An 11,001-nucleotide genomic window follows, 5' to 3' on the forward strand; every position below is an offset into this window, starting at 1 on the left:
AGGACGATCAAAACCACGAAGTACCATTTTCTTACGGGAAAGTCATCGTAAAACTACACTTTAAACCAAAAAATGGTTTATTATAGACCCGGAGACACCGCGGACTATGTCAGCTACTACCAAAATGCGAGGATACCAAAATCAGGTGGGTGGGGGTTTACCAGGCTTTGCCGGGGGAGGGGTTATGTACGGTGCGGGGTTAGGGGGTCTTTTCAGAGGTCTGTTCAGGATGGCAGTACCCCTGTTAAAAAAAGGATCTAGCATCGCAAAACCCCACCTAAAGTCAGCCGCTAAAAATATAGTATCCGACGTCGTCTCAAACGTATTGACGCGCTCGCATAATGCTAAAGCTCAAGACGGATCCGGTCTGATGGTCATGGCCCGTAAGAGAATGACTAAACCACCCGGTGTGAGGAGGCGGGGTCAATGGGTAGCGAAGAAGAAGAAGAAAACAACGAGCGCATCAAACAAGCGCTCACTCGTACGTAGAAAGCGTAAGAAGTCTGTTAGTCGAAACGCGTCGGTCAAGAGAACCGTGAAAACCATATTCTAACATGTCGTTACTGCATCAGATGTCGGGAGAATGCGTCAAGTCCGAGTTGGACTTATTTACGGTCCCGCTGACGCAGACCATGATTGAGAAAAGCAGTTATTTAGAAATAACCCCCTTATCAGCCATTTCCGACTCAGCTCCGATTGAGTTTTTTATCGCCGGCAACGGCGATGATTACATGGATCTCAATAACACGATGCTCTATCTACGGGCGAAAATCCCGAGGCCGAATGGTGAAGAAATCGCGGACCCTGCTAAGGTCGGGCTGATTAATTATCCGGCTGCAACAATGTTTTCCCAAGTCGATGTGACGCTGGGTGATCGCCTAATATCTCAAAGTTCGAGTACTTACGCATATCACTGCATTCTGGAAAGTCTGATCAACTACGGTAAAGATACGCTGGAATCTACTTTCGCCGCCGGGCTGTTTCATAAAGACACGGCCGGTTACATGGATGTGAACGACCCTGCTGGTCGTAACGCGGGGTTGACAAAGAGATCGGGTTACACCGCTGAAAACAATGAGGTGGAGCTACTTGCCCCCATACACAGCGATATATTCTTCCAGGGGAAACTGATGATCAATGGAATTGACATCAAGATACGCTTTATTCGAGCAAAAGATGAATTCTGTCTGATGAGGTCCGACGACGTGGCTTACAAATTACATATAACAGCAGCGTCCCTATTTGTCAAGAAAGTTTCTGTATCACCGTCGGTGAGACTGGCTCACGCCCAGGCGCTTCTCTCGACAACGGCCAAGTACCCCGTCGATAGGGTCTGTCTAAAATCCTTCTCCATACCCGCCGGCTCTCGTGTTTCGAATCAAGAAAATCTATTTTTAGGAAGGTTGCCAAAGTCCATCGTCATAGCTATGGTCGACAACAACGCATTCACCAGCTCCTACACTAAAAATCCATTTGCGTTCAAACATTACGATCTGGAATTCCTAGCCGTCTACGTAGATGGGCAACAATACCCCTCGAAGCCTCTACAACCTAATTTCGAAAATGGTTTGGCAGTACGCAAATTTTATCAGCTGGCTATGACGACAGGGAGACACCTTAAAGACCAGCCGCTCTGTATCGGCAGGAATGATTTCCTGAATGGATACACACTTTACGCATTTAACCTGACCCCGGATGAAGAGTGCGGTCAGCACGTATCCCTCGTCAAGTCCGGGAATATCAGAGTTGAAGCGCGTTTCAGACAGCCATTGCCGAATACCATTAATTTGATAATTTACTCCGTTTTCGACAGCATCCTTGAAGTGTCTAACCGCAGACAGGTACTGATCGACTACTATTGAGAGATGAACAACCTACAACTCACCGTCATCATGGATACAATCACATGCAGGACTCATTTTCTCGGCGTTCTACCGAGCGATCAACTACCCAAAAAACCCTTGAGGATCTTACCGTCGATGGGTATCATTAACACTGACCCCGCCAGGCTCCCCGGCCAGCATTGGATCACCATTTATTTACCCCAAGAGGGACCGGCTTGTTTTTTCGACAGCTTCGGCAATCCACCCGACAGCCCACGCTTCCCGATCAGCATTAATAACTTTCTATCTGCCAACGACGTTGACATATTATATTCTGACAGACGCGTCCAGGATTATTCATCGGACAGCACTGTCTGTTTTTTCTATATCATTTAGCCAGAGGTTACGACTATAACCATGTGATGAAACTATACACCAATGATTATATCAAAAATGATAAAATGGTCTCCCTCTTTGTGAAGAGATTAAAACCGTATGTTTGTAATGATAAAATGTTATCCTGCGTTCACTGTGTGCAGACATGTTTGACCTATAAATAAAAAAGCTTAAAACCATTTATATTTTTTGTCGTCTTTTATTTAATGATAAGATACAATTCGTTAAAATTCCAGCCATGCTTTTCGATTAATAGCCGGTGACTTAAACACTGCGTCTTCGGACTCGGGTCGTGAATATCTTTGTGCTTTTTTAGGAGGTCTAACACGAGGTGTGTCGGGTTTGCTCTTTAGAGAGTCAATCGTGCGTCTGACCTGCTGATTCGACACTGTAGAAAAAGGGATGTTTAATTCGGCAAAAGCCTGAAGAAACTCCATCCATCCTAGAGGTCTCCGGTCATCGCGAATCTTTTGTGGGGCCGTCACATTTTTTAACAAATCAAGCATGTGTGAGCCCTGTATGGGCTTACCCCTAAACACAAACTCGCCCGATTCGTTCCAGGCGCAGAGTCCTTTAGCTTTAGACATCTTGTCTAATATGTATTTGCTGTTTTTCACACTTCTCGAAGGCACATTCTTCAGAACTTCATCCACCACTTTCACCCCACCACCACCATCATCAATGTCTTCAACGACGGGAGCAGCAGCAGCTGGTTGTTCATCTTTAGGCTCAGTATTGGGTAACGAAAGCGTTAAAACACTGTTCTCACGATCCCCTTGTCTAACGATGGTCAAAAACCTGGTCAGGGTATTTGAGTAAAGCTTGGCTTTTTCGTACGGATTCAAATCGACGCGGTGTAAAATGTTTCTTATGGCATCATCCAAATCGTTTTCCACACTCTGTTGAATGCTCTCACGAACATTTTCACTCTTGATCTTATCCAGTTGATGGTGCGGGACTAAATACATCTTCTCGGCGTACTCCATCCTAACGGTTGGCTATCAAGTTCGACAGAAATGGCAGAGCTATATTTAGGAGGGGTAGAAGAAACCCACCCTTCTGGTTGAAGACTCGTTTCTTGGCCGCTAGACCAATTTTTTTACTGGCCACACATTTAATTTCCGTTTTTCTCCTTTTCAGTTTTTGGTACTGTTGTCGAGTGACCGGGATCATACCGTAGAGGATGTTAAGCGCCACTTCACACAACGCTAAAATGAATTCGTCGGACGCCGATTGTAAAATAAGACGTCGTTGTTTAGGAGATGCTTTATGTAGGAGTTTCAACACCGGCAGATGTTTACAAAGTCTGGCTGACATGACGTTTTATCACGTTCTTCTTTTTTTCGGAATATAAACCACTTGACGGTCGGAAAGCAATCCTGTTCTGAGACGGTACTGTTCCGGAGTTTTAGCTTTATAGTCTATCATTAGGTAGCCGAAAGGTTGGTTGACCGCATCCTGATAATACTCCATAAAGTATTTTGTGTTCCCCGGGTACATTTGACGTGCTAGCAGCGCTACTTGATTGACGTCCCGAGGATTTTTAAACAGAATCATGTAATTGGCGTTTAAGCTGATGGACTTGCCCTGCACAAATAAATTTTGCACTATATAGGCGATGACGTTTCTGTGATGGACATACTGCGTAAAAAGGCGCTGGAGTTCCAGGCTGGTGCTAGCTTGCTGCATCAAATCATCCACAATGAGAAGATTTGCTTTATGAACGGGTAGTAAATCATCATCATTCAGACTCTCGGGTATTCCTTGTACAAATTTAATGTTATAAAATTTCAGTACATCATCGTACAAAAGTTGCCAGCAATCATACAACCATACAATGTTTTCAATTTTCTTTGAAATTATATTCAAACCTTTCTCCAACAAAAGTTTTACAAAATAAGACTTTCCAGAATTTCGCCATAACAGGATGTTATATCACAACGGTGCACTAGGGGGTGCAATTTCACCATAACATGACTGTTATAGTTCACCGGGAAAGCAGGTGGCGCAGGGGAGTTGGTTAGTTCCCGTATCGATAACATGGTGTTTAAGACAGTGACTAAAATAAGCTTTTTAGGTCTAAAAATAACATGGCAATATTTCAAAAGTAGATCGATCTGCCTTGTGAAACAGATACGGATCAAAACTAGTTTTGATACATGATGTCAGACATATTTAAGAGCAGTTAGCAACGTAGCACGCGCTGCTAAGCTAAACCATGCATTTCTAACAGGAGTGGTGCTAAGGCATGCCTAATAACCGGGAGCGCAGCGCTGTCTTAGTAAATAGATAACAAAACAACGCGATGGTAAAACGCAGATTTAATGCAAACAGAAATGATACATAGCAAAAACAGAATCACAGCATAGCTGCTAGCTAAGCAAAACACAGGACACTTCCTGTTAGAAAAGCCTAGTCTTTTCATAATAAAAGTCACTCAATGGTGAAAAAAACCATAGCATTATAATTTTAAAAGTTTTCTGAAAAAACATATACAGGCGAAACAGAATTGATATTGATCATAAAACAGTATGATAAGAAAAGACAGTGGATGCTACGTGGTTAGAATGACTGTCACAGGTGATGTTTTAAATAAAACATATTGCAGATAGAACATTTATATTAATGATGTTTTAAATCTTTCAGATGAAACAATGTAATAGTCACAAATGGTGTTTTAAATAAAACACTAACAGATAGAACTATCCTAACAAAACATTTATATCAATCTGTTCTACATCTAAATTTTCCAGATAAAACAATGCAATATCATAATGAATGAGTGTTTAAAACTGATAAACAGTTTTTTAAAAATTAAAAATAATTAAATAAAGGCAATAGCATATTGCATGATTAAAACACCATAGGAATGAGAACCACCACCTTAAAAATCATATTATTATAACGGATAAAACCCCATAGTCCAATGAAAGTTTAAAACAGTTTTTTAAAAATCGTAGTTTTATGATAAAAAATACCAACATCAACAGATAAACATTAAACAGATAGTATAATGGAGATTTGAGTTACAGTAGATAAACTTCAATAGCACAATGCATTCATGTTTAAAACAATAATGTATAAACAATCATATTAAACTAATACCCATATTGCATAGTGCAGATGATGGAACAAAATCATATTATTATAACAGATAAAATATTGAGAAAAGAAATACTCACAGTTTTGCATTTTGATGACAAGTAGAGATGATTGAGCTGAGTCAGGAAAATAAGTTTCTGATGATTTCTTGGCCTGAGGACTTCTGTATTTATATTTGGATATGGAGAAAAACAGTGTTCCGTGGCCACTAGATGGCGCCATTGCACCGCGCATGTGAGCGTCTTATCTGGCAACCCCGTCCCTGACCTAATTAACAGTCTCATACAGACAAAGCCTGTATTTCATGTCGAACAGACGCATCCCTAACTGGGTTAGGGCCAAAAAGATTATAATTGGAGAAACATTTCAGAGAGATCCGGCTCTAGCGTGTGATTTTTCTTCAGTTCTGTAAAAACATGTAAGATTATTTTATTTCATCTAAACAGACAGATAAGTGCACTCGGCGCATCCTTTTACTGCCTTGACAAAGACACACATACATAGACGCTCGCTCTCTATGTTTTTGAGACAGTGTGATATCATTCATACATTGGATTGATTGCAGTATTTTTGTGACTTCATTTTATTTAAACTTTTTGTGTGAGGTTTTATTTTATATTCTTTTAAAGATCAGATAAACTTTCACAATTTTTTCTTATCACTTTCACGGCTGACCCATTTATACATGCTGCTGCTCAGGAATGCAGGGGCGGTTACCAAAACACCAACTTCAAACAATCAAACTAACTGTCACCATCAAAGCCAATACATCTCAAACTAACTGTCACATCACTTTGTAACTGTAACATCAAAGCTTATGTTAACATCAAAGGCCAATACCTCCCTTTTCTTAATCAAATGAACTTCAAACGATCAAACTAACTGTCACACATCCATCATTTTGACAGAAGCTGTAATCGCAAGGGGCGGAACTAGATCAAAGGTCATCATCCATCATTTTGACAGAAGCTGTAACCGGATGGGGCGGAACTAGGTCAAAGGTAACAGGAAGGGACGGAACCGGAAGGGGCGGAACTAGGTCAAAGGTAACAGGAAGGGGAGGAACCGGAAGGGGCGGGACAAGGGGCTGGACATGAAGGGGAGGAACCGGAAGGGGCGGGGGAAGATCAAAGGAAAGCCACGCCCACCTGTCAATCAATCATTTTGACAGTTGCTATAGGTTATATACTACTTCTGACACATGATACATAATAAATAGAAATCTATTGGAAAAAGTAACTGGTGTAGCTTCTGTGATTCAACAATAATAGGGGGAAGCAAGATTTTCAGAATCTACAGAGACCATTGATTCCAAAGCTCGGATAGTTACAGTAGGTCTGCACAGCAAAAACTCCAGACACCTGATGTTAACTAGCAGAATCACCAAAAGAGAAAATCGATTTTTAAGCCACCATTATGGTGATCAGTGTTTGCTTTAGTTGGTCTCGTGGCTCTTAAACTGTTAACATTAGATTTTTTTTGGCTGTTGTATCAGGCTTATAACTGCCAGCTGATCAAAGAGAAAAGACAAACTGATGATGTTGGTTATGTTTTGACATAATCATCACTTGACCTACATCTCGTTTAGAGAGTTTTTACCTTGTTGGTTACAGCAGCACTGTGGTTCTATAGCATATGATCTTCAGCATTTTCAATGTAATCCAAAATATTTCTTAAAAGTTGTTCTGATCAAAAGACTTTGAGAAAGTATTTTGTTTAGACACACTCATATCAATAATCAGCCTGTGAATCTCAACAATGGTGACAATAATAAAGAATGTTGCAGTGCATTCTGGGTGCCACCAATCAAAACTCATTCATGGTTCCCATCATGAATTGCGGTATGAATAAATTATGATCTGAAATGTTTTAGTAATTTCCTTTTCCTAATTGAATATTCTTTTTGTCACCATTGTTGAGATTCACACACTGAAGCTTGATGTCTGTGTGTGTTTCAACTTTTAAGAAATCCTTTGTATTATTTAGAAACCTCTGGATCTTGTGCTGTAGAATCACTGTAATTCTGCATTTTAAGTCAGAGATTAGGATCTAAATGAGTTTTGCAGGTCAAGTGATGATTACGTCAAAACATAACCAACACCAGATCACCTTTCTCTCACTCATATTTTAACACTCTTGAGTCTGGAGCCAAATAAATTCACAGGAGAGTTAATTTAACAATGGAGTTTTTGCTGTGTGGTCTCTCAAATTGCAGGACTCTTGTATTTTGTGGATGACAAAGTGTTCAACCTATGAGGCACCTGAAACTGTACCCACCTACAGCCATAAAAAGGACTCAGATGATTAAAAGGAAAGCCTGAATAATGTGACTAAAACATGTTGACTATGAAACATATGCATGAAATGAAATAGAAACTTTATTTTTCAGTGTAAATCACCTTCACATACACTACAACCAGCAAATAACTGAAGTTAAGTGAAGATTTTGTATAAACAAGACAAAACAAGCCAAACATGGCACAAAATACAGTAAGAGTGGTCTTCTTAAGTCAAGACATTAAAACTATGAAAAAACAGCAACCATTGATGAATCATTGATTCCATCATTGATGAATCTCTCACATTTAGTTAATTTAGAATTATTAGTCTCCAAGGTGTGTCTGTCCATCCCTCAGGTGAAGCAATAATAGCATGAAATTACTTCTTAATGTCTTAAAACCAAAGATTGGGCATTGATAGTAGAATGGTGTTGAATCCAATTGATTTTTGGTGCCTTGTTGAATATGCATGTTTGCATAACTTTGTATTATACACGACTCATAAGAAAATATATGTTGGTCAGTGTTGGGAGTAACGCGTTACAAAAGTAATGCATTACAGTAACATATTACGTTTTGCTGTAACGCAGTAGTGTAAGGCATTACTAATCAATTTTCAGTAATATTTTACTCGGTACATTTTCGGTAAGGCTTGCGTTACAACAGACTTTTAGTTTTAATTGTAAAACAAACAAACAAAACAAAAAACAGCAATACCGCCAGACATTAACGAATGAAAGATGCAAGTAGGCTAAATTACCTGTTCGTGATCAGTCAATAGCCGCGTGTGGTGTCCAAGTCTGTAATTAAAGACTAAATGGCAGCGTCTGATATATTTGTATAGCGATTTATTTTTTACAGGAGTGCCGTGAGGTATGATTTCGGCCTCTGTGCTCACGCTGGCCAGAGGAAAAGCGGCTAATGGTGAAGGTGGCATTAAGAAGATTCGCGAGATGGACGTATGCGCATTAGGCTATTCGTTCTGTGTTTTCTTTCTAAACAGTTAGTCTATGTTTATGTGGTATTTTTCATGTTTTCATCACGCAATCATGTTTTTGATGCCGTGGTGACGCGTTCATGTAAGGGCGGCGGCGCTGCTGCCAAATAAAGCACCTAAAAGCTGTCACAAAGAACCGGCAAAAGCAATGATTTTGAATATGTCAAATATAGCAAGGAGACATGTTGATTGTTTATTAATAAAGTCAGGATGAAGTTGACGATGCTGACTCGCGATCTTCGCAGTAGTGAATGCACCAGAGAGAAATGCACATTTCATTTCATAAGCAGAGAGCAGTCTGTTTTCTTTCGTTTGGAATTGTTCTGTTTACAAGTAGACATTTCAATATAGATATATTTTTCAGGCCCGTACAATTAATACAAAACGAAATTCACTTTAAAGAAAGGCTTCGTGTCTTCTGTGTAAGGTGTCTGTGAAAGTTTTAAAGCAGTCTTTTAGTGCCGCTTCAGAGCGGTCGCGTCCGTAACGGAGAACTGTCACGTCTGTAACATTGTTTTTTCCTCATAAATGCGAACACGAAAAATAAAATGAAATGAATATTTTATGTTCTGTGGAGAGCCAACCCTTCTTCATTAGATTTGCGCAGTGTAATTCACAGAATTACAACAACAAAAAATCGTTGCCTCCTAAAAGTTACAGATTTTTTTTGTCACACATGACTGTCGATTTCCCTAATATTAAATATAAAACGCATGTGTAGACTGATATTTTTCTAATGTCTGGACTCCTTTCTGGGAGGAGCCTATGGATAAACAGACGTTTCAATATTTTGGTATTAATGCATTTTCTGAGAATTTATATAATTATAGTATAAGTTTTGACTGCAAGTCTGCAAATGTCATGTCCATAACGCTGGAATTCCCAAATTTTAAATAATTTATCCTCAACTAGTTTTGTGGTGTAGGTCTACATATTTTATAATGTTAAGTTAACTTCAAATAATCCTAATAGTAATTTAAAGATGTGGTATCTGGACGGTATGGATAACGCTGGGAGTTGGAAGGGGTGTGTCGCCATTCTGCATCGTTACAGCCCTAGTCATTTTAGAATGTTAAGTTCTACTCCTGTATAGTTATTTTGGTGAAAGTAACTCAAAAGTAATACAGGAGTAATGTAACGCATTACAATTCTGAGACAGTAATATTGTAAGGTAATGAATTACTTCTAAATAACAGTAACAAGTAATATATAATGTATTACAGTTTGGAAGTAACTTGCACAACACTGATGTTGGTCCCTTATTTTATGTGACATCAAAATTCTAAGAGAGAGGTTTTTCAACCAGCTGTAATAGATTATTCCTACTTTCTGTGAGAACATACAGTATGATTTATCATCAAGGTCCTCGTGATGATATCTGTTCTCTCCTCTCCTACTTTGCATCTCTGGATCTGATGTCATAAACCACAAAAGCAACAGCAGCCACGCCAACCAGAGCAGCGATGACCAATTGGGTCACAGGTTCAGTAAAACCACAACAGTAGATTTCTAAAGGAAAAAAATAGAAATTAATTTACTGGAATTTATATTACTGTAGTTACCAAACAAACACTAATATCAACACTGACATACCTGGACATGGTTGACAGAATTGACTGATGTCCAGATGTTTGGTGTGGTTTCTGATGGGATTTTTGAGCACACAGGTGTAGGTATTTTTATCCTGATTTTCCACCTCCAGATGTAAAGAGATGCTGCTTCTGAGATCAGGCACACTGATGCTGGACAATAAACTGTTTTCTTTGTACCAGGAGAGAGTCACATGATTCACATTCAATACTGAACACAGCAATGAACAATTTGTTGATGACGATGATGAAGAACATTGTGAAGAGTCTCTGGTGATGGCAGGAACAGGCAGACGAGCTGGAGAATAAACAGAAATAATCACTTTTGGCTAATACACCAACTGTTAAAGTTAATGAGATAATTAAGTGATTAATTGAGTGATGATTGAGCATTATTGAAGACACCTAAAGCAGAATCACTGAAGGAGAAAATCTAAAATTTTAAGCCACCGTTATGGCGATCATTGTTTACTTTAGTTGGGCTCTTGACCCTTATATTATTAACTTTACATTTTGTTTGGCTGTTGTAGCTGAGTTATAACTGCCAGATGAACAAAGAAAAAAAGTGATTCAATGGTGTTGGGTATCTTATGACAATAATCATTTGAACTTTATGTTTGTGATTTATGCTGCTGGTTACAGTTATGCTGTAACCAGCAGCATATGCTGCTGGTTACAGTATGCTGGTTACAGTTATGCTGTAATGCTGTGATTCTGCATTAATATCCAGAATTTTAGATATAATATAAAGGATTTCTTAAAAGTTGTTTAAAATAAAGGTTTTCTTTTAGGCACACACAGAGCTCAAGATTCAA

At 39.2% G+C, this 11,001-nt stretch overlaps 1 protein-coding gene across 1 annotated transcript; it reads left to right on the forward strand.

The window, feature by feature from the left end:
- The first annotated feature begins 554 nt into the window (after positions 1 to 554).
- On the forward strand, positions 555 to 1,862 carry LOC143738537 (uncharacterized protein F54H12.2-like). The gene has a single exon (XM_077230529.1). The coding sequence runs from the start codon at positions 555 to 557 to the stop codon at positions 1,860 to 1,862; it is 1,308 nt and encodes a 435-aa protein (XP_077086644.1).
- Positions 1,863 to 11,001: the final 9,139 nt, after the last annotated feature.

Source organism: Siphateles boraxobius, unplaced genomic scaffold (genome assembly GCF_051911475.1).
Source record: "Siphateles boraxobius isolate OS27281-9 unplaced genomic scaffold, OSU_SipBor_1 148, whole genome shotgun sequence".
NCBI lineage: Eukaryota > Metazoa > Chordata > Actinopteri > Cypriniformes > Leuciscidae > Siphateles > Siphateles boraxobius.